The sequence below is a fragment of the Coregonus lavaretus genome (genome assembly GCF_964263955.1).
Source record: "Coregonus lavaretus genome assembly, chromosome: 34".
NCBI classification, from domain to species: domain Eukaryota; kingdom Metazoa; phylum Chordata; class Actinopteri; order Salmoniformes; family Salmonidae; genus Coregonus; species Coregonus lavaretus.
The window spans coordinates 13,233,286-13,259,788 of record NC_140021.1 but is presented as its reverse complement, the minus strand read 5'-3'; the positions used below and the strand labels follow the sequence as shown (position 1 = coordinate 13,259,788).

At 40.9% G+C, this 26,503-nt stretch overlaps 2 protein-coding genes across 2 annotated transcripts in view; one reads left to right on the top strand and one right to left on the bottom strand.

The window, feature by feature from the left end:
* Positions 1-26,503, top strand: part of LOC311109291 (contactin-associated protein-like 2) — a gene marked incomplete at its 3' end in the record, with an annotated part of 194,200 nt that overhangs the window by 102,213 nt on the left and 65,484 nt on the right. Inside the window, exons 15-17 of the mRNA XM_084152121.1 lie at positions 6,774-6,930; positions 7,920-8,047; positions 16,955-17,125. Of these exons, the coding sequence (XP_084008247.1) occupies positions 6,774-6,930; positions 7,920-8,047; positions 16,955-17,125 (456 nt within the window). The remainder of the gene's footprint in view (positions 1-6,773; positions 6,931-7,919; positions 8,048-16,954; positions 17,126-26,503) is intronic.
* On the bottom strand, positions 4,194-5,583 carry LOC311108867 (E3 SUMO-protein ligase ZBED1-like). The gene is made up of 2 exons (XM_084151644.1): positions 5,019-5,583; positions 4,194-4,787 (listed from the first exon to the last, which is right to left on the bottom strand). Exons 1-2 carry the CDS (start codon positions 5,402-5,404, stop codon positions 4,472-4,474), a joined length of 702 nt encoding a protein of 233 aa, XP_084007770.1. The 5' UTR covers positions 5,405-5,583; the 3' UTR covers positions 4,194-4,471.

The window sequence follows — 26,503 nt, the reverse complement described above, 5'->3', positions numbered from 1 at the left end:
AGTCTATTTACAGTATGTAGGTAGCCCATGGGGAATGCTGCCTGTATCGATCTGCTGTCCCTCATATATTACTGTAAACACACAACTACCTGGCCTTACACACACATGCACACTCAATGTGTTACCTGTGTGTGTGTGTGCGTGTGTGTGTGCGTGTGTGTATGTGTGTGTGTGTGTGTGTGTGTGTGTGTGTGTGTGTGTGTGTGTGTGTGTGTGTGTGTGTGTGTGTGTGTGTGTGTGTGTGTGTGTGTGTGTGTGTGTGTGTGTGTGTTAGCCTAGCAGACAGATAAAGCTTTGTCAGGCTAAGTACCGTAGTGGGGCTTCCCAAAGAGGAGCAACACCAACAGCTGTTATCAATTCATGTCTCTCTTCCCTTTCTTCTTTTCTCCTTTTTTTTCTCTTACTTCTTCTCCTGTGAAGGATTGAGGTGTCTGCGGGGGGATTTAGCACTGTGACAAGAGGGAAGGGATGAACAGAGCGAGAAAATAGAGGAGAGACAGGCTCTAAACTCGAGTTTTTAAGTTGAATTTGTTAAAAGGCACACTAGGGAGAAGAACAGAGTACCTCTTCACAACCTCTCTCTCTCTCTCTCTCTCTCTCTCTCTCTCTCTCTCTCTCTCTCTCCCTCCCTCTCTCTCTCTCTCTCTCTCTCTCTCTCTCTCTCTCCCCCTCTCTCTCTCGCTCTCTCTCTCTCCCTCTCTCTCTCTGTCTCTCTCTCTCTCTCTCTCTCTCTCTCTCTCTCTCTCTCTCTCTCTCTCTCTCTCTCTCTCTCTCTCTCCCTCCAACATACACACACTCATTTTAAAGGGGCAATCCGCAGTTGAAACAATAACAAAGTGCCTTACCTGATATTGTTTTGGTAGGAAGCTGAGGGATGAGCTGGAGAAATGTAGCCACTCTAAAAGTCATAGATAGCTATGGATGCAAGGACTAAAATTATAATTGTGACCAGGTTTTGAGGGTATACAGTGTTTGTTTAGATTTACTTTGTATACAAACATTGGACAAGCTTATATTTTAGTTTTGATGGGGTAAGACAGTTGAACTAAGCTAAGATATATTCTTTAAGAATCAATGGGTAATACATATTAAAGTCCAAAAATGTATGAAGCAACTGCAGATTGCCCCATTAAGAGTCTAATAGGTGTATCATTTAGTTACAGTTGAAGTCGGAAGTTTACATACACTTAGGTTGGAGTCATTAAAACTAGTTTTTCAACCACTCCACAAATTTCTTGTTAACAAACTATAGTTTTGGCAAGTCGGTTAGGAGATCTACTTTGTGCATGACACAAGTAATTTGTCCAACAATTGTTTACAGATGGATTATTTAATTTATAATTCACTGTATCACAATTCCAGTGGGTCATAAGTTTACATACACTAAGTTGACTGTGCCTTTAAACAGCTTGGAAAATTGGAGGTGTACCTGTGGATGTATTTCAAGGCCTACCTTCGAACTCAGTGCCTCTTCCCTTGACATCATGGGAAAATCAAAAGAAATCAGCCAAGACCTCAGAAAAAAAATTGTAGACCTCCACAAGTCTGGGTCATCCTTGGGAGCAATTTCCAAACGCCTGAAGGTACCACGTTCATCTGTACAAACAATAGTACGCAAGTATAAACACCATGGAACCACACAGCCGTCATACCACTCAGGAAGGAGACGCGTTCTGTCTCCTAGAGATGAACGTACTTTGGTGCAAATCAATCCCAGAACAACAGCAAAGGACCTTGTGAAGATGCTGGAGGAAACAGGTACAGAAGTATCTATATCCACAGTAAAACAAGTCCTATATCGACATAACCTGAAAGCCGCTCAGCAAGGAAGAAGCCACTGCTCCAAAACCCCCATAAAAAAGCCAGACTACGGTTTGCAACTGCACATGGGGACAAAGATAATACTTTTTGGAGAAATGTCCTCTGGTCTGATGAAACAAAAATAGAACTGTTTGGCCATAATGACCATCGTTATGTTTGGAGGAAAAAGGGGGTTGCTTGCAAGCCGAAGAACATCATCCCAACCGTGAAGCATGGGGGTGGCAGCATCATGCCGTGGGGGTGCTTTGCTGCAGGAGGGACTGGTGCACTTCACAAAATAGATGGCATCATGAGGAAGGAAAATTATGTGGATATATTGAAGCAACATTTCAAGACATCAGTCAGGATGTTAAAGCTTGGTCGCAAATGGGTCTTCCAAATGGACAATGACCCCAAGCATACTTCCAAAGATTTGGCAAAATGGCTTAAGGACAACAAAGTCAAGGTATTGGAGTGGCAATCACAAAGCCCTGACCTCAATCCTATAGAATATTTGTGGGCAGAAGTGAAAAAGTGTGTGCGGGCAAGGAGGCCTACAAACCTGACTCAGTTACACCAGCTCTGTCAGGAGGAATGGGCCAAAATTCACCAAATTTATTGAGGGAAGCTTGTGGAAGGCTACCCAAAATATTTGACCCAAGTTAAACAATTGAAAGGCAATGCTACCAAATACTAATTGAGTGTATGTACACTTCTGACCCACTGGTAATGTGATGAAAGAAATAAAAGCTGAAATAAATAATTCTCTCTACTATTATTCGGACATTTCACATTCTTAAGATAAAGTGGTGATCCTAACTGACCTAAAACAGGGAATTATTACTAGGATTAAATGTCAGGAATTGTGAAAAACTGAGTTTAAATGTATTTGGCTAAGGTGTATGTAAACTTCCGACTTCAACTGTAGATGTTCTATTATTTTTATCAAAGGCCTCTAATTATATTGCTCTCAATAGAAAAAGTTGAAAATAATGTTTCAAACATGTTCATTACAAATGACCTTTAAGGTGATTGATACAAAAGACCCAGATTGAATTGAGCACCTGGAAGTGTATATGAGCGCCCGTGTACGCATGCACACACACACACACACACACAACGCCACACATACACCCAGTGTTTGATGAGATATTAGAAATGCAGGAATAAATGAAGATTTAATTTCCAAATTGCTATATCCCAAAAATAAATCACATTTGTGTTTTTTTCATCAGAAATTATTGCTTATGGGTACCTTCATGTGTGTGTAAAATATTACTGTTCTCAGATTTTTTATTCATAGATTTTAGATGTGTTTGAACATTTTGCAAAACGCTATATAGCCATTGTTTAGCTGGAACTGAATGTTCGTGTCCTGTATATTTGACTGTGATATGTGGTTGTCTCACCTAGCTATTTTAAGATGAATGCACTTACTGTAAGTTTCTCTTGATAATAGCATCTGCTAAATGACTAAAATGTCAAATGTAAATGTTTTACATACAGATCTCATATTACTGTATTTAATTATTATTTGTAAAAAATATATATTGATGTCGCAAATGTATCATTTGCACAGTTCTTTATTTAAAATGTAATTACATTTGACCGTGTAAAACCTAGCAGTACTACTTATTTCTCTGAAGGTGAGGCGGATATATAGCATTTTGCAAAAAAAAACATGATTATTTGTCTTTCTGAAGTGAAACTATCAAGTGATAGATTTGAAACAAATATGTGTCGGTCATTGAACAACCCCATGCCATGATTAGATAGTGAAAAAACTAGGGCTGTCAAATGATTAAAATTTTTAATCAAATTAATCAGAATTTTCAGTGGATTAATCATGATTAATCACTATTTGCAATTACACCTGAATCCTAACCATTTTTTTTCTGAAATGCATACCAAAAGATAAATAACAGGACACAGATACATAATTTTCATATTATGTCTGTTTATTAACACAGCCAAATAATGGTGTTTTAAATCAAGCTGAAACATACTACACACCATAATATTTGTCTTTGTAATGTTCCATCACTTCCTCTTTGGCATTCCTCTTAACCAGGATGTACAATTTACAGTATTCAATTGAACAGAAAGCAATAAATGTAGTCAAATCATAACAGTGACCTACCACATTTTTGCACAATTTGAGTCATCTGTGGAAAAAAACATTTTCAATAAAACTTTTAAATCAAACCAAAGAACAATCTTTTACCTTTTCCTCCATTCTTTAATCCAGTTGCTCAAAAATCCAGTTGCTAACTACTATAACAAGTTGCACTGAAACTGGTCTTTTTGTTTGAACATCACCTTTCAAATCTACTGAGCTTCATCATCTTTCAGCCAGTTGCTGAGGCAAACTAACTTGTTCACATTTTCTGAAAGTAAAGCTGACCTTTTCTTGTTCACAATGTGACCTGCAACTGAGAAAAGTCGTTCACAGGGAACAGTGGTTGCAGGAGTGGCTAGATATTTGTGAGCTAGTGAGGCCAGCTTCTCATGGGCTCCTGAATGAGATGCCCACCACCTCAAGGGGCAGTCCTCCAATTTAATGGTGGGCTCTGCTCTGTACCTCTGTATGGCAGGTTGGACCTCTTCATCTTCTGATTCTGAATCTGAGCCCATTTGCAGAAGGCTGATTTTCTTCCTGGGTGGCCCATCATCATGTGTCTGAAGACCTTCTGGGTGATTCTTGTTGCAGCATCCCTTCAAGTGTGGTCCACACCTCTTCCCTGTCTGTCTTGGGCAGGCATTTCAAGTCTTTGAAACGAGGATCCAAAACTGTAGCAATCTGGAGCCATGCATTGTTGAGCTGTTCTTGACGGGATGCTAGGTCCTCCTTGAACTTGGTCTTGAATCTCACCACATATGCAGGGTCCTCATCACAGGCTTCCATCTTGAGACGCAAGTGGCAGAGAGAAGGTAGTACCACAGAACAGGAGACATAGGCCTCTCCACCCAGGAGCTCAGTTACATACCTACTCACACAAACACACACATGCACACAGAGACAGTGTATTATTAGAACAGTGGTTATCAACATATTATTATTATTATTATTATTATTATTATTATTATTATTATTATTATTATTATCATCATCATCATTATTTTTTACATAGATACATGTTATTGATATTTGACTTGGTTTAATTCATTCCAGAAAATAATCAAAGCGATGTTATTTGATAAGTTACAGACTGATTTACCTGCATGGCTCTAGAAGTGTCTCCAGCCTCTGCAGTTTATCCCACTCTGCTGCGGTCGGCAAAACGAGTTTGTGCTCCTGATTGTCCAGGGCTGCGATGACAGCCTCTTTATTTCTGCTCACGCGCTTGACCATTTCCAGCGTCGAATTCCAACGTGTTGGAACATCCTGGATCAATGGCTCTTGCTTCTTTCCCAGGCTGACTTGTTGTGCTTGAAGCTCCGCAGCATTTGCTGGGCTGTGCTTAAAATGACCGACAACTTTGCGAGCCTTGGCCAAAGCATTTACAAAGCCGCTGTCAGCAAGACTCACTGTGACACTTCTCTGCACCATGTGAGCGACACAGTTCATGTGTTCATAGCGTGTAAGTCGAATTGCGGCAACCATGTTGCGTGCACTGTCAGTCCCAATGGTTGTAGTCTTGCCCTCGATGTCCCACTCACGTGCAACAGACAGGAACTGTTCTTTACAAGCCTCCGCAAAATGACGCTCCTCAGTTTTTAATATAGTCAGCGCAAAAGACTTCAGTTCCCACGTGTCACTGATTAAATGTGCAGTTACTCCGAGGTAATTGTTGTTACTCACTGATGTCCAATGGTCTCCTGTCAGGGCGATATGATTTACTTGAGCCAAGACCTCTTTCCTTTTTTCTTTTTCATAGAGCTCGTGGATTTTCTTCATAACTGTGGCTCTTGACGGTGGCTTATAGAATGAGTCTTGAGACGCCACTTGCAAAACATCAAGGAAACCTGAGTCTTCTACAATGCTAATGGATCTACAATCCTTTGCAATCCATTTTGCTATTGTGTTGGTCAAATTATCTGAGGTTGATTTTGTTAATTGCCTGCAAACATTCAGCGTGGTCTGGCGCAAACCACTTGCTGAATCTGACGGCCCAGCAAACGCATGTTTGGCGTTGACATGGTACTTCAAGCTTGAACAGCTCCGGTGAAATTGAAACTCCTTCTTACAAATCTTGCAAATAACCTTGTACTTGTTAACTGTACCATCATCATTCTTTTTATATTTGAATCCGTCAATAGGCCCACTTTGCTCACCTTGCTCCATCTCGCCTCTAGCTCCCAACCACTTTCCTGACCTGAATAATTTGTCACACTGCGCATGCGTGAAATGCGTTAAAAAAATTGACGTAATTAACAGCAAACAACTAATTAACGTCGTTAACGCGCTATTTTTGACAGCCCTAGAAAAAACACAATCTCTTTAAACAATTAAAGCTAATTTACCAACATTTCTGAAAATGGATATCTTGTATAGCGTTTTTGAATGAAACTCTGTGTGCCACTAAGGTGAGACAGAGAGATGTTTCAGAGATTATCATTGCTTTTGCTTACTCATCCCCTCTCTATACTGTGTCTCGGATTATAATATTCATAGCATTTTATAGTTGGGATTTTATCACAACAGAATAGAAGATCTATATCCGTATATTGTGTCCTTTATTAGAAATAAAGAGAATAGCAATCTTCTCCTATCTCATATAGTCTCATATTGTGTGTTATTGTGCTGTTCCCAGATATTATGCATATCTTTCTGCTCTACAGAGCGGGGCATCTGAATAAAACAATATTACAGCTCTTATTACAGACCAGTGACCCCCCCACCTCATAGACACACACACACACACACAAACACACATTTAAAGAGATATGAACCAGGCAGCAGACTGGCATTGGGACTGGTGTGTGTAGTTGTCTTATACTGATATCTCCTGTGTGTGTCTCTGTCTCTCCAGAGGGGACCCCTTATACGTGGTGGGTGGGTAGGAGCAGTGAGAAACATTTCTACTGGGGAGGATCAGGGCCGGGGATACAGAAGTGTTCCTGTGGTATCGACAGGAACTGTACTGACCCCAAATATGACTGTAACTGTGACGCTGACCACAAACAATGGTGAGTACATGGGTTGGCGTGGGGTGGGGGGACTGTGTGTGTTTATTTAACCTTTTTTTTATCCAGGTTAGTCTCATTGAGATCAAATCTATTTTTCAAGAGGGACCTGGTCCAACCAAAACCGCAGCAGGGGCGAACAATGTTTGGGACAAATAACAGACATACAGTACTGTAACAACTTACATTTGCATGCGTGCGTGTGTAGACATGTTTAACTATACTTGTGGGGACCAGAAGTCCCCACAAGACTTACAGATAGAAACAACAGGGTTAGTGTATAAAAGGCTGTGTGTTGAAGCAGTGAGCGATGTCCCCCCTCTCCTCCAATAATAACAAACGTTGTGTTTCTGAACCCTTTAAAACACCTGATGGATGTTCTCATTAGAATAACGTATGGCTGCTAGTTACTCTTTCTCCTTCTCCCTCTGTCCTTTTCTGAATTACTCTCTCCTTCTCTCTTCTCCTGTCTCTCTTCCTCCCCCTCCCTCTCCCTCTCTCCCCTCTCTCTTCACAACACCCTCTCTCTCTTTCTTTCTCTTGTTACGATAACAGATGAGTGTTATTCCTTCTCTCCCTCTTTCCATTAATATTGTGTGTATTAATGTTTTTTTCTCCGGTTGAGTGAGTACGTGATCTATAGTACACACATCTCTATTTCCCCTCATTACACATAGAGTTGGCATGACACACACACACACTCACACACACTCACACACACACACACTCTTGGTTCCCATTGTGTCCTCCATATATTAGTTATCAAAAAAGGCAGAGAACAACAAACATATAATAAGGACAAATACAGGCTGCTTCAGAACAAATACCATTTATTTAAAACTTTAACACTTTACAGGTTTTTCCCCCTCTGTCTCTTTCCCGTTTCTTCATTCCACAGTATTTGTTATCTTTCTGCAAGAATAATAATATAGAAACATACTATCTCCTCCTTTTCCTCTCTTCCTTCATCTGTTCTTTCTTCTCCTTCCCAGGAGAGAGGACAGTGGTCTGTTGGTGTATAAGGACCATTTGCCAGTCAGTCAGGTTGCCGTGGGTGACACCAACAGGCTGGGTTCAGAGGCAAAGCTCACAGTCGGGCCGCTCCGTTGTCAAGGAGACCGTGAGTTCCACCCCTCAAGCTGTTATTAGTTTTTTTCAGTCACTTTGGAGCAATTTTCAAAAGTATGTGGTACATTTTCACAATGCTTAGTACAAAACTCGAAACAGATAATCAAAAAGGCAGTTGTTTCAAAACTCTAAGCACATTTTCAATTGATTAAGTACAGCACACAAAATCATAGTCACTTTTTCACCAAACTTAATCAGTGTATAATCTAGAAATACATGTTTCACATTGCAATACTGTATACAGTCCATTTGTGAACTATTCAGACTCCTTGACTTTTTCCATTATTTTTTTTCTCCACATTTTGTTACGTTACAGCCTTATTCTAAAATGTAATAAATCATTTTTTTACCTCATCAATCTACACACAATACCCATAATGACAAACCAAATACAGGTTTTTAGAAATCTTTGCAAATAAAATAACAAATACAAAACTGAAATATCACATTTACATAAGTATTCAGACCCTTTAGTCAGTACTTTGTTGAAGCACCTTTGGCAGTGATTACAGCCTCGAGTCTTCATGGGTATGACGCTACAAGCTTGGCACACCTGTATTTGGGGAGTTTCTCCTGCGTTGTCTTGGCTGTGTGCTTAGGGTCGTTGTCCTGTTGGAAGGTGAACCTTCGCCCCAGTCTGAGGTCCTGAGCACTCTGGAGCAGGTTTTCATCAAGGATCGTGCTGTACTTTGCTCCGTTCATCTTTCCCTCGATCCTGACTAGTATCCCAGTCCTTGCCGCTGAAAAACATCCCCACAGCATGATGCTGCTACCACCATGCTTTACCGTAGGGATGGTGCCAGATTTCCTCCAGATGTGACGATTGACATTCAGGCCAAAGAGTTCAATCTTGGTTTCATCAAACCAGAGAATCTTGTTTCGAATGGTCTGAGAGTCCTTTAGGTGCCTTTTGGCAAACTCCAAGCGGGCTATCATGTGTATTTTACTGAGGAGTGGCTTCCGTCTGGCCACTCTACCATAAAGGCCTGATTGGTGGAGTGCTGCAGAGATGGTTGTTCTTCCGGAAGTTTCTCCGATCTCCACAGAGACACTCTGGAGCTCTGTCAGAGTGACCATCGGGTTCTTGGTCACCACCAAGGCCCCTCTCCCCCAATTGCTGAGTTTGGCCGGTCAGCCAGCTCTAGGAAGAGTCTTGGTGGTTCCAAACTTCGTCCATTTAAGAATGATGGAGGCTACTGTGTTCTTGGGGACCTTCAATGCTACAGACATTTTTTGGTACCCTTCCCCAGATCTGTGCCTCTACACAATCCTGTCTCGGAGCTTTACGGACAATTCCTTCGACCTCAGGGCTTGGTTTTTGCTCTGACATGCACTGTCAACTGTGGGACCTTATATAGACAGGTGTGTGCCTTTCCAAATCATGTCCAATTAATTGAATATACCACAGGTGGACTCCAATCAAGTTGTAGAAACATCTCAAGGATTATCAATGGAAATAGGATGCACCTGAGCTCAATTTCGAGTCTCATAGCGAAGGGTCTGAATACTTATGTAAATAAGGTATTTCTGTTTTTAATTTTTATAAAATTTGCAAAAATTCAAAAAAACTATTTTCCCTTTGTCATTATGGGGTATTGTGTGTAGATTGATGAGGAAAAATATGAATTTAATCCATTTTAGTATAAGGCTGTAACGTAATAAAATGTGGAAAAAGTCTGAATACTTTCCGAAGGCACTGAATGTAAAGTAATTGCTTTTCACAATGCAGTGCTCACATTAATGTCTTCTCATTTGTTAAAATACATTTGACTATTAATTAATCCACCTGGTCTTAATTGATAATCACGTAACCATTTGGTAAACCTATAGATTTTAAACTGGTTTGTCTATAACAGATTTTGAGAACTACATACAGTTCTCATCGACATCGCAGTAAATTGTTCATGCACCTGAGGAAAAACCTTTTGGCATGGCGAATCCAAGCCAGACATAAGTCTGGATTGAAATCATTGCATACCTCATCCATGGCCTTAATATGGGTGGTACGGGGGATGGCAATCATACAACTTCCACCTGTATTGTAATCGTGTATTGTATTTTACAGTATTGTATGTATGTATTGAAGTGGTTCTGTACGTGGCTCAGTTCATAAGAGCATGGCAATAGCAATACCAGAGTTGTTGGTTCAATTCCCACTGGGATCACATACCAAAATGTCTGGACTGTTGTCACTTTGGATAAAAGTGTCTGCTACTGTACGTAAAAGCCATATATTACGGTATTACAGTATTGTATTGGCCAATGCAATTTTAGTAAAGCAGTGTGAACGCCATACCCCCCCCCCCCCCCCCCCCCCGTACTGTATGATTAGTTACAGACAGTACATTCCTAATCTTGTCAATATCTGATTTATTTTTTACTTAATGTGAAGTAAAATCATAATAGTCATCATCATAGTAGTACATTTGAGTATATATCATACGTTTTATGTTTCTACTTTACAGAGAAAAAAAAAACATTATGTAGTTCTCAAAATCTGTAGCAGACAATCCAGTTTACATGTAAAATCTATAGGTTTACCAAACCTTTAAGTGATCATCAATTAAAAGCAGTCTGATTAAGTAATATTAAATTGTCTTTTAACAAAAGAGAAAATAATCATATCAAAAGTAATGTGAGAATTGCATTGTGAAAGGCAATGACTTTATATGAACATGTATTGCAATGTGAAACATGTACAGTACCAGTCAAAAGTTTGGACACACCTACTCATTCAAGGGTTTTTCTTTATTTTTACTATTTTCTACATTGTACAATAATAGTGAAGACATCAAAACTATGGAATAACACATATGGAATCATGTAGTAACCAAAAAAGTGTTAAACAAATGAAAATATATTTTATATTTGAGATTCTTCAAAGTAGCCACCCTTTGCCTTGATAACAGCTTTGCACACTCTTGACATTCTCTCAACCAGCTTCATGAGGAATGCTTTTCCAACATTCTTGAAGGAGTTCCCACATATGCTAAGCCCTTGTTGGCTGCTTTTCCTTCACTCTGCGGTCCAATTCATCCCAAACCATCTCAATTGATGCAGCACTCCATCACTCTCCTTGGTCAAAAAGCCCTTACACAGCCTGGAGGTGTGTTTTGGGTCATTGTCCTGTTGAAAAACAAATTATAGTCCCACTAAGCGGAAACCAGATGGGACGGCGTATCGCTGCAGAATGCTGTGGTAGCCATGCTGGTTAAGTGTGCCTTCATGTCTTAAAGTAATGATGACTGTTGTTTCTCTGTAAGGGTTGAGGTGAGGTGTGACCCAGGTGCGGTGCAGGATATACAGTAGACAGTAGGCAGAGATGGTGAAACAAGGATCTTTACTGGTGGTCCCGAAGCCAGAATACAAAATAACGGACTTAACACGATAAAAGAAAGGCAGAGCAAATAAGTCTCCAAAAACCGGCTGACAGACAAAAAAAGAAATACTACCTACGACTGAAACAAATAAAGAAACAGGGAGAACACTTCTCAAGTACCTGTACATTGGTCTCCGATCAGACAATGAGTAGTACTGCTGGACATAGAGAAACAACAGAGAAAACTGAGCAAGGGAACACAGGGAAGTGAGGGCATAAATACACAGGTGAACAGGTAGACACAGGTGACACCAATAGGATACTGATTAGTCCAGACTGTGAGTGAGGAGGTGCCTAAGGTTGTCGGAGGATGACACCTATTGCAAAGAGAATGTTACAGGAGGGGGTCGCAGTTCAGGAGCGACCCCCTCCTGTAACATTCTCTTTGCTTATTTGAGCTGTTCTTGCCATAATATGGACTTGGTCTTTTACCAAATAGGGCTACCTTCTGTATACCACCCCTACCTTGTCACAACACAACTGATTGGCTCAAACACATTAAGAAGGAAAGAAATTCCACAAATTCACTTTTAACAAGGCACACCTGTTAATTGAAATGCATTCTAGGTGACTACCTCATGAAGCTGGTTGAGAGAATGCCAAGAGTGTGCAAAGCTGTCATCAAGGCAAAGGGTGGCTACTTTGAAGAATCTCAAATATAAAATATATTTTCATTTGTTTAACACTTTTTTGGTTACTACATGATTCCATATGTGTTATTTCATAGTTTTGATGTCTTCACTATTATTCTACAATGTAGAAAATGGTAAAAATAAAGAAAAACCCTTGAATGAGTAGATGTGTCCAAACTTTTGACTGGTACTGTATTTCTAGATGAAACACTGATTATGGTAATTCCGTGTGTGTGGGCACGCGTGCGTGTAAAAATGAGTGTAAACGTGCTCATACACACACACCCACGTACTCAATTCAACGTAGGTATTTTGTGTCAATCACCTTAAGGGTGTTTTTCAATCTTTTAAACTTTTTCTCTTCAGAGCAATACAATTAGAGGCCTTTCATAAAAGGAATAGAAAATCAAACTAAATTATACAAACTTAAAAGGAGAAAGGAATGGAAGAATGAAGGAAAGAAAGAAAGGATAAAACGTTTCCGACCCTTTCAAACGCTATCATTACCATGTCCACATGATGTAGGGACAAAGGACACGACCTTCAATCATAGCTGGAAGAGTGTGTGAGTGTGTGTGTGTGTGTGCAGGGCCGGCCCGCTCATTAGACAGGATTAGGCGTCTTCCTATGGCGGCAGATTGACGAGGGCAGCATTTTCTGAACTAAACTGACCAAGACGCACCTCCAACAACACATAAAACCTCACATAATTAATTCTGTCCAAAAACAATGACATTTTCTCCCAACCAGTGGCATATGGGCTTTTTAGGTGAGAGCTGATGCCGCCCTATGATAAGCAGTGCCCACTTTGTCAAAGGCAGGGACTCCAAATATTTATCTTGTCCATTCCGAGCGCACCTCTCCAGGGTGCTGTTGGAGAGACGCACCACTGCGGCGCTCCACCAACGTTCCGTCCAAAGAATTATCTAACATAAATCATATAGCTGATATAGGATATGGTAGAAAGAGTATGTGGCCTTTCCTAAGCCTACAGGCTGGAGGTAAAATGTATGACAATGCAATGAGACGGACCCTTTTTACATCATGCAGGTTTCTCCGATCAAACAGCCTGACAAATGCACTGACATGTTAACAAATAACATAACCTAAAAACATGTCAGGCCAAAGTAAAATGGACAGGAGTTTTACCCTGTCATGACTTGCCCTCATGGGCTGAGGATCAAAGATGCTGGCTAGGCAAAGGTTTGAACACCCCCTCTCCTGGGGGCCAGTTTTATGACCGGTTGTAAATTCCTTGAAGAAACTTTATTTTCTGTGCCATGCAGTATTGGGAGAGGGAATTTCCCTGTGGAACAAAGGAAGTCTTCCCGCCAAGATTCCAACATCCAAAAGTGAATAATGAAACAATATTCCTACTTCAAAGAATGTGGGAAATGGTCAGTGGGGACTTAAAAAACAATAATGTCAAATTCGTTACTATGTTGTGTCGTCATTAAAGACGGTGGAACAACATAACTGTATATTTGGGGGTGTGCTCTTCCCAGTTATGAGGTTTGCATCTAATTGTTGCATAAAACAAATTATTAAGTATAATAATAATTTTGTGAAGACAACAATGTGATTTTAGTATTCTAGATGAGATGATTGTTTTCCATATTGATTTGTTCTCAGTCAGTGGCCACGCACAGATGAGCACAAACATGATGGAACGCCCCTTTTATCCCGAGGGCATAAAAAGCCTTGAAAAACAAATTAACATTAGACCAAGCAGATTATGGTGTAAACCGGATGTTGCAAATGGTTGAATCTCTACCAGACCAGCAGACGTGAAGCGTGAGCTAAACGTTACAAAATGGTTAGACCAGAAAGACCAGAAAACAGGAGACGTTAGTCCACACGTTTGAAATGGTGAGAAACTCTGAAACTCTCATCCTCTACACGAGGTGAAGAAGAAGACAACGCACTAGACCTTAGCATTACCAGTCTGCAGCTGGCATGTATAGTCGTCTAGAGAACTTTCACTAAAGACATGAGTTGGGAAGGACAATCCCTCTCAGACAACCGTTGGTACTTCTGAAGTATTAATTCTTAACAGATCAACTCTACGAACTACAGGGTATGCTGAAATATCCATTCTAACCAACACTATGACCAAAAACTCTACCAAGGACATTGGGATCTCTGGTGGGCAAGCCAGAGTCCTACATCATCAGCTCAACTATCAAGGACAGCTACACGTAAATACATGTTGCATTTCTAATCCGAATGAGCGGGTGCTAAGCATTTGTATTTCCGTGAGCGTAGTTAAGAAACGTCCGATAGGTGAATTCCTTTGTCTCTTCCTCCCCCCCTCTCTCTGAATCCACCATCGTGTTATAACCAAACTGTCCTGTTTTGTTAGTCCGCTAGACTGTATTTACTGTATAATGTTAGTGTTTTATGTATTCTGGAATTGTTATTGAGTTAGTTAGTAAATAAATAATTGAGCCAATGTGTGTATTGCTGATTCATCAATAAGGTTAGGGTTCTTGCAGGTTCAAGGATTATGCGACGTTCAGAATGAGACTGATAAGAGGTAATTATTTAATAAGTAACTGTTATCGATATATAACATATATATCTTCTAAGAGTTTAATTCGGGAGATGGTAACTCGTTAAACAACTTCTTCCGTGGTGCCCCAAATTCCTAATGAGTTAATTGTTAGATTAATTTAATTGAGTGACAATTAAACATAGTTAGTTGATTCGATAAATAACAGTCGCCATATTAATGAAAGTCACGTCACGACAACCCAATGTCATGATCAGTGGTTTCAATTTTGTACATCCCTGCTGTAGACTATACCTCAGTAAGCACGGACCGATGCTGACGCTTTTTGGACGTCTTTTTTTTTTGTGCAGTCCAGACCGGCATTGATTTCCATGTCCACGGACGTTGATTTTTGGTCCGGTCTGGACCAAATCTGAACCAATCATAGACGTCTATGTTTGGTTCAGATTTAGTCCGGTCTGGACAAGCCTTGATTTGGCACAAACATAGACGTCTATAAATTACATATTTTCCTTCAGAACAGAAGATTAACCTGATATCAACGTCCAGAAAATACATATTTTTGTCTTTGATTCAGAACCTAAATTGAACTTAACTTCAATGTCTGGGAAAATACATATTTTAGACATCTTTTCAATGTCATTTTGCTTACTGGGACTATTATTGTAGGGCCTGCCATTCTTTTTGTCTCGCCTAGGGTGGCAGAACGGCCAGGACCTGTGTGTGTGAGTCTCTTGCATCGAGTCCCAAGTTAATCCTATTCTGTAGCCATGTCTGCCTCTGGGTAATGGTTATTAAATAGCAAAGACTTCAAATAATAAAAAAGGGCCCAGTAGGTGGCAAGTGTGCGTGCGTGTGCGTGTGTGTGCGTGTACGTGTGTGTGTGCGTGTGTGTGTGCTTGCGTGTGCTTGTGCATGTGCGTGCGGCTTCTGGGACAGTGTGATAAGCCCTCCTTTGTAAAAGCACTGGACTCCTACTCTTGCCAAGCATCCCATCCCAGAGCAGAGAGGCTTAGAGAGAGCGGGGGAAACAGAGAGGGATAGAGGGAAAGAGAGAAAGAGATTTAAAAAAGAGGGGGAGAGAGATAGAGAAGGGGTGAGGGAGGGGCAGATTTAATGTTATTCAGGGCATGGCTGGAAGTGACAGATGCATCTGCCATCCCACACACACACATACACACACACACTCACACATACAAATAACCACACAGTCTCGTAAGTGTCTCTGTGTGAATGAAGTCTTTAGATTGAAGCTTTACACAGATCTCACTGAACAGATAACAACATACAATACATGCTGCCTCACTCTTTCAATTCAATTCAATTCAATTTAAGGGCTTTATTGGCATATGAAACATATGTTAACATTGTCAAAGCAAGTGAAATAGATAACAAACAAAAGTGAAATAAACAATCAAAATTAAAAGCAAAATGTACCCTCACAAAAGTTCCAAAAGAATAAAGACATTTCAAATGTCATATTATGTGCAAATAGTTAAAGTACAAAAGGGAAAATAAATAAACATAAATATGGGTTGGATTCACAATTATGTTTGTTCTTATCTGGGTGCCCTTTTTTCTTGTGGCAACAGGTCACAAATCTTGCTGCTGTGATGGCACACTGTGGTATTTCACCCAATAGATATGGGAGTTTATCAAAATTGTGTTTGTTTTCTAATTCTTTGGGGGTCTGTGTAATCTGAGGGAAATATGTGTCTCTAATGTGGTCATACATTTGGCAGGAGGTTAGGAAGTGCAGCTCAGTTTCCACCTCATTTTGTGGGCAGTGTGCACATAGCTTCTCTTTCTCTCTCTTTCTCTCTCTATCGCTCTCACACTACCTCTCTTTGTCATCTTCCCCTTCCTCCTCCCAGAAAGATGCAGAGAGAGAGAGACCCATATTTATGTTTATTTATTTTCCCTTTTGTACTTTAACTATTTGCATATAATATGACATTTGAAATGTTTGTGAGTGTAATGTTTACTGTAAAACGTTTTATTGTTTATTTCACTTTTGTTTATTATCTATTTCACTTGCTTTGGCAATGTAAACATATAATTCCCATGCCAATAATGTCCTTAAATTGAAATTGAATTGAAAGAGAGAGAGAGAGAGAGAGAGCAAAGCTGAACCCCATGCCATGAGCTTTTGTTCCTCCAAAGGTCATCTGACATCCTCTTTTTCTCCCCTCCATTTCCCCTGCGTTTCCCCTCCTTTTCCCCTGCGTTTCCCCTGCGTTTCCCCTCCTTTTCCCCTGCGTTTCCCCTGCGTTTCCCCTCCTTTTCCCCTGCATTTCCCCTCCTTTTCCCCTGCGTTTCCCCTCCTTTTCCCCTGCGTTTCCCCTCCATTTCCCCTGCGTTTCCCCTCTTCCCCAGGTAATTACTGGAACGCAGCGTCGTTCACCACGCCCTCCTCCTATCTACATTTCTCCACCTTCCAGGGAGAGACCAGCGCTGATATCGCCTTCTACTTCAAGACCAGCGCTCCCTACGGGGTGTTCCTGGAAAACCTCGGCAACACCGACTTCATACGCCTCGAACTCAAAAGTAAGTAACTGTACCTATTCTCTCTCATTTAGCACACTCTTCTGTTCTGTGGCTTCTTCCTCTGTTTTTACACTCCTTTCGTTGGTCTCTCTGGCTTGTTCTCGCTCTCATCTTTTTCAATTTCTCCCCTTTTTTCCCTCTTCCACCCTCCTCCCTTTCTTGCACTGTGAAAACAAAGTCTGATATTTCTGTTCAGACTTTTAAAAAATCCCTGACTGCTTCCCTCTCAGTTCTCTATATGGCTCTAAAGCGATGATTGACATTTCATGTGCTTTATGCGACTATACTCCAATGACTCAAATAAAAAAAAATAATGGGCATTCAACTGTATTCAGATTGAGAATGCTAAATTCCAGGGGATTACATTTAGCCACGGTTCTTTAATGACGAGATGGCTATTTAACCATACTGCTCTAAAAAAGGCAAAACACAGTAATTTGTTTTGCTGAAAAATCTGACTTCAAAGTATTTTTCTGTCTAGACAGACAGCAATTTCTGATACTCCATTGTATATTTTGATCAACTGGCTTGTTCTTGTGTCAGGAAAGTAAATACCACATTAATCAGATAATATACCTGGCCGTTACAACAGATAAAATATTTTTTACCAAATTCGTGTTTACTGCGTTTTGCCTTTGTAGGGCAGCATAGTGGCTGTCAATTTGATGATGGATGACAAATTACATTTCAGCAGATTTCAAAGAGCTTTAGGTTTAATGGGGGTAATTCACCTCATCCACTCACAATTTTGTGGCAGAGTGTTTAGTAGTGATGAATAACCTTGGGGGGAAAACGTCAGACATCTTGGCTTTACTACTTAGGACACACACACCTCCTCCTCCAGCTCCCATGTCTTTCTCTCCCCCCCTCTCTCTCCCCCCCTCTCTCTCTCCATCTCTCTCTCTCTCCATCTCTCTCTCTCCATCTCTCTCTCTCGCTCCATCTCTCTCTCTCCCCCTCTCTCTCTCTCTCCATCTTTCTCCCCCCTCTCTCTCTCTCTCTCTCTCTCTTCATATTTCTCCCCCTCTCTCTCTCTCTCCCCCTCTCACTCTCCATTTATCTCCCCCTCTCTCTTTCTCTCCATCTTTCTCCCCCCCCCCCTCTCTCTCTCTCTCTCTCTTCATCTTTCTCCCCCTCTCTCTCGCTCTCTCCCCATCTATCTCCCCCTCTCACTCTCTCTCTCCATCTTTCTCTCTGAGAAGAGGTTGTTGAATATTCATGTCTGAGTCGTGAATGAGCTTTAATTTTGTTGGAGGAGAAATAATGTATTTCTTTGCTCGTTCTGCCGCTCTCATCTTTCAAAACACTCTGAAGGGTGGTGTGTGTCTGTGTTCTTCTTTCTTTTGTTAAGAGAAGGAGAGATGAGGCGGAGGATGGGATGGAGGGATGGAGGGATGGAGGGAGAGAAAGAAAGAAGAGGGAGATTAGTTGGAGTTTCACCAAGTCGTGCTCAGGCCTTCATTACAATAGATTAGTTAGTGTGTTTTCACACTGGGGCTTTAGGCTCTATGTTTGACTGTTTTACTCAGCTAACAGAGGCTAAACTGACCCACTGTTGTTTCTGGAGGGAGAGAAAACGGAGGATGAAGTAGAAAAAAGTGGACATAAAGGAGGGCAATAAAAGTGGGGGTGATCCGTGTGTGATTGATAGGGTGGCCAGGTGAGAGGGCAGAAGGGAGACTAACACATATCCTTTAGCCAGTAACATCTGGACTGAACAGGTGGCTAGTGGCAAGCTTATACACACACATCTCTACAGACACCTCTACATACATACACACACATCTCTACAGACACCTCTACATACATACATACACATCTCTACAGACACCTCTACATACACACATCTCTACAGACACCTCTACATACATACACATCTGTACAGACACCTCTACATACATACACACATCTCTACAGACACCTCTACATACACACACATCTCTACATACACACACATCTGTACAGACACCTCTACATACACACACATCTCTACATACACACACATCTGTACAGACACCTCTACATACACACACATCTCTACATACACACACATCTGTACAGACACCTCTACATACACACACATCTCTACATACACACACATCTGTACAGACACCTCTACATACATACACACACATCTCTACAGACACCTCTACATACACACACATCTCTACATACACACACATCTCTACAGACACCTCTACATACACACACATCTCTACAGACACCTCTACATACATACATACACACATCTCTACAGACACCTCTACATACATACATACACACATCTCTACAGACACCTCTACATAAACACACAAACATCTCTACAGACACCTCTACATACACATCTCTACAGACACCTCTACATACACACACACACATCTCTAAAGACACCTCTACATACTTACACATCTCTACAGACACCTCTACATACACACACATCTGTACAGACACCTCTACATACATACACACACATCTCTACAGATACCTCTACATACATACACATCTCTACAGACACCTCTACATACACACACATCTCTACAGACACCTCTACATACACACACATCTCTACAGACACCTCTACATACATACATACACACATCTCTACAGACACCTCTACATACATACACACACATCTCTACAGACACATCTACATACATACACACACACATCTCTACAGACACCTCTACATACATACATACACACATCTCTACAGACACCTCTACATACACATACACACATCTCTACAGACACCTCTACATACACACACACACATCTCTACAGACACCTCTACATACATACACACACATCTCTACAGACACCTCTACATACACACACATCTCTACAGACACCTCTACATACACATACACACATCTCTACAGACACCTCTACATACACACACATCTCTACAGACACCTCTACATACATACACACACATCTCTACAGACACCTCTACATACATACACACACACATCTCTACAGACACCTCTACATACATACACACACATCTCTACAGACACCTCTACATACACATACACACATCTCTACAGACACCTCTACATACATACACACACATCTCTATAGACACCTCTACATACACATACACACATCTCTACAGACACCTCTACATACATACAAACACATCTCTACAGACACCTCTACATACATACACACACACACACACATCTCTACAGACACCTCTACATACACATCTCTACAGACACCTCTACATACACACACACACATCTCTAAAGACACCTCTACATACTTACACATCTCTACAGACACCTCTACATACACACACATCTGTACAGACACCTCTACATACATACACACACATCTCTACAGATACCTCTACATACATACACATCTCTACAGACACCTCTACATACACACACATCTCTACAGACACCTCTACATACACACACATCTCTACAGACACCTCTACATACATACATACACACATCTCTACAGACACCTCTACATACATACACACACACATCTCTACAGACACATCTACATACATACACACACACATCTCTACAGACACCTCTACATACATACATACACACATCTCTACAGACACCTCTACATACACATACACACATCTCTACAGACACCTCTACATACACACACACACATCTCTACAGACACCTCTACATACATACACACACATCTCTACAGACACCTCTACATACACACACATCTCTACAGACACCTCTACATACACATACACACATCTCTACAGACACCTCTACATACACACACATCTCTACAGACACCTCTACATACATACACACACATCTCTACAGACACCTCTACATACATACACACACACATCTCTACAGACACCTCTACATACATACACACACATCTCTACAGACACCTCTACATACACATACACACATCTCTACAGACACCTCTACATACATACACACACATCTCTATAGACACCTCTACATACACATACACACATCTCTACAGACACCTCTACATACATACACACACATCTCTACAGACACCTCTACATACATACACACACACACACACATCTCTACAGACACCTCTACATACACACACATCTCTACAGACACCTCTACATACATACACACATCTCTACAGACACCTCTACATACATACACACACATCTCTACAGACACCTCTACATACACACACACACATCTCTACAGACACCTCTACATACATACACACACATCTCTACAGACACCTCTACATACATACATACACACACATCTCGACAGACACCTCTACATACATACATACACACATCTCTACAGACACCTCTACATACATACACACACACACACATCTCTACAGACACCTCTACATACACACACATCTCTACAGACACCTCTACATACACACACATCTCTACAGACACCTCTACATACACACACACACATCTCTATAGACACCTCTACATACATACACACACATCTCTACAGACACCTCTACATACACACACATCTCTACAGACACCTCTACATACACACACACACATCTCTATAGACACCTATACATACATACACACACATCTCTACAGATACATCTACACACACACACATCTCTACAGACACCTCTACATACACACACACACATCTCTACAGATACCTCTACATACATACACACACATTTCTACAGACACCTCTACATACATACACACACATCTCTACAGACACCTCTACATACACACACATCTCTACAGTCACCTCTACATACATACATACACACATCTCTACAGACACCTCTACATACACACACATCTCTACAGACACCTCTACATACATACATACACACCACTCTACAGACACCTCTACATACATACACACACACATCTCTACAGACACCTCTACATACATACACACACATCTCTATAGACACCTCTACATACATACACACACATCTCTACAGATACCTCTACACACACACACATCTCTACAGACACCTCTACATACATACACATCTCTACAGACACCTCTACATACATACACACACATTTCTACAGACACCTCTACATACATACATACACACATCTCTACAGACACCTCTACATACATACACACACACACACATCTCTACAGACACCTCAACATACACACACATCTCTACAGACACCTCTACATACATACACACATCTCTACAGACACCTCTACATACATACACACACATCTCTACAGACACCTCTACATACACACACACACATCTCTACAGACACCTCTACATACATACACACACATCTCTACAGACACCTCTACATACATACATACACACACATCTCGACAGACACCTCTACATACATACATACACACATCTCTACAGACACCTCTACATACATACATACACACACACATCTCTACAGACACCTCTACATACACACACATCTCTACAGACACCTCTACATACACACACATCTCTACAGACACCTCTACATACACACACACATCTCTACAGACACCTCTACATACACACACACACATCTCTATAGACACCTCTACATACATACACACACATCTCTACAGACACCTCTACATACACACACATCTCTACAGACACCTCTACATACATAAACACACATCTCTACAGACACCTCTACATACATACACACACATCTCTACAGACACCTCTACATACATACACACACACATCTCTACAGACACCTCTACATACATACACACACATCTCTACAGACACCTCTACATACATACACACACACATCTCTACAGACACCTCTACATACATACACACACACATCTCTACAGACACCTCTACATATATACAGACACACATCTCTACAGACACCTCTACATACATACATACAAACACCTCTACAGACACCTCTACATACATACATACACATCTCTACAGACACCTCTACATACATACACACACACATCTCTACAGACACCTCTACATACATACATACACACATCTCTACAGACACCTCTACATACACACACACACACATCTCTACAGACACCTCTACATACATACACACACATCTCTACAGACACCTCTACATACACACACATCTCTACAGACACCTCTACATACACAAACACACATCTCTACAGACACCTCTACATACATACACACACATCTCTACAGATACCTCTACACACACACACATCTCTACAGACACCTCTACATACATACACATCTCTACAGACACCTCTACATACATACACACACATCTCTACAGACACCTCTACATACACACATCTCTACAGACACCTCTACATACATACATACACACACACACACATCTCTACAGACACCTCTATATACATACACATCTGTACAGACACCTCTACATACATACACACACATCTCTACAGACACCTCTACATACATACACATCTCTACAGACACCTCTACATACATACACACACACATCTCTACAGACACCTCTAAATACACACACATCTGTACAGACACCTCTACATACATACACACACATCTCTACAGACACCTCTACATACACACACACACATCTCTACAGACACCTCTACATACACACATCTCTACAGACACCTCTACATACACACATCTCTAAAGACACCTCTACATACATACACACACATCTCTACAGACACCTCTACATACATACATACACATCTCTAAAGACACCTCTACAAACATACACACACATCTGTACAGACACCTCTACATACATCCACACACATCTGTACAGACACCTCTACATACATACACACACATATCTACAGACACCTCTACATACATACATACACACAATTCTACAGACACCTCTACATACATACATACACACATCTCTACAGACACCTCTACATACATACATACACATCTCTACAGACACCTCTACATACACACACATCTCTACAGACACCTCTACATACACATACACACATCTCTATAGACACCTCTACATACACACACACACACATCTCTACAGACACCTCTACATACATACACACACACATCTCTACAGACATCTCTACATACATACACACATCTCTACAGACACCTCTACATACACACACATCTCTACAGACACCTCTACATACACACACATCTCTACAGACACCTCTACATACACACACATCTGTACAGACACCTCTACATACACACACATCTGTACAGACACCTCTACATACACACACATCTGTACAGACACCTCTACATACATACACACACATCTCTACAGACACCTCTACATACACACACACACATCTCTACAGACACCTCTACATACATACACACACATCTCTATGGACATCTCTACAGACACCTCTACATACACACACATCTCTACAGACACCTCTACATACATACACACACATCTATACAGACACCTCTACATACATACACATACACATCTCTACAGACACCTCTACATACACACACACACATCTCTACAGACACCTCTACATACATACATACACACAATTCTACTGACACCTCTACATACATACATACACACATCTCTACAGACACCTCTACATACATACATACACATCTCTACAGACACCTCTACATACAAACATACACACACATCTCTACAGACACCTCTACATACACACACACACATCTCTACAGACACCTCTACATACACACATCTCTACAGACACCTCTACATACACACACATCTCTACAGACACCTCTACATACACACATCTCTACAGACACCTCTACATACATACATACACACATCTCTACAGACACCTCTACATACATACACACACACACATCTCTACAGACACCTCTACATACACACACATCTCTACAGACACCTCTACATACACACACATCTCTACAGACACCTCTACATACACACACATCTCTACAGACACCTCTACATACACACACATCTCTACAGACATCTCTACATACACACACATCTATACAGACACCTCTACATACACACACACATCTATACAGACACCTCTACATACATACACACACATCTCTACAGACACCTCTACATACATACACACACATCTCTACAGACACCTCTACACACACATATCTCTACAGACACCTCTACATACATACATACACACACACACATCTCTACAGACACCTCTATATACATACACATCTGTACAGACACCTCTACATACATACACACACATCTCTACAGACACCTCTACATACATACACATCTCTACAGACACCTCTACATACATACACACACACATCTCTACAGACACCTCTAAATACACACACATCTGTACAGACACCTCTACATACATACACACACATCTCTACAGACACCTCTACATACACACACACACATCTCTACAGACACCTCTACATACACACATCTCTACAGACACCTCTACATACACACATCTCTAAAGACACCTCTACATACATACACACACACACACATCTCTACAGACACCTCTACATACATACATACACATCTCTAAAGACACCTCTACAAACATACACACACATCTGTACAGACACCTCTACATACATCCACACACATCTGTACAGACACCTCTACATACATACACACACATATCTACAGACACCTCTACATACATACACATCTCTACAGACATCTCTACAGACACCTCTACATACATACACACACATCTGTACAGACACCTCTACATACATACACACACATCTCTACAGACACCTCTACATACATACACACACACACATCTCTACAGACACCTCTACATACACACACATCTCTACAGACACCTCTACATACACATACACACATCTCTATAGACACCTCTACATACACACACACACACATCTCTACAGACACCTCTACATACATACACACACACATCTCTACAGACATCTCTACATACATACACACATCTCTACAGACACCTCTACATACACACACATCTCTACAGACACCTCTACATACACACACATCTCTACAGACACCTCTACATACACACACATCTGTACAGACACCTCTACATACACACACATCTGTACAGACACCTCTACATACACACACATCTGTACAGACACCTCTACATACATACACACACATCTCTACAGACACCTCTACATACACACACACACATCTCTACAGACACCTCTACATACATACACACACATCTCTACGGACATCTCTACAGACACCTCTACATACACACACATCTCTACAGACACCTCTACATACATACACACACATCTATACAGACACCTCTACATACATACACATACACATCTCTACAGACACCTCTACATACACACACACACATCTCTACAGACACCTCTACATACACACACATCTCTACAGATACCTCTACACACACACACATCTCTACAGACACCTCTACATACATACACATCTCTACAGACACCTCTACATACATACACACACATCTCTACAGACACCTC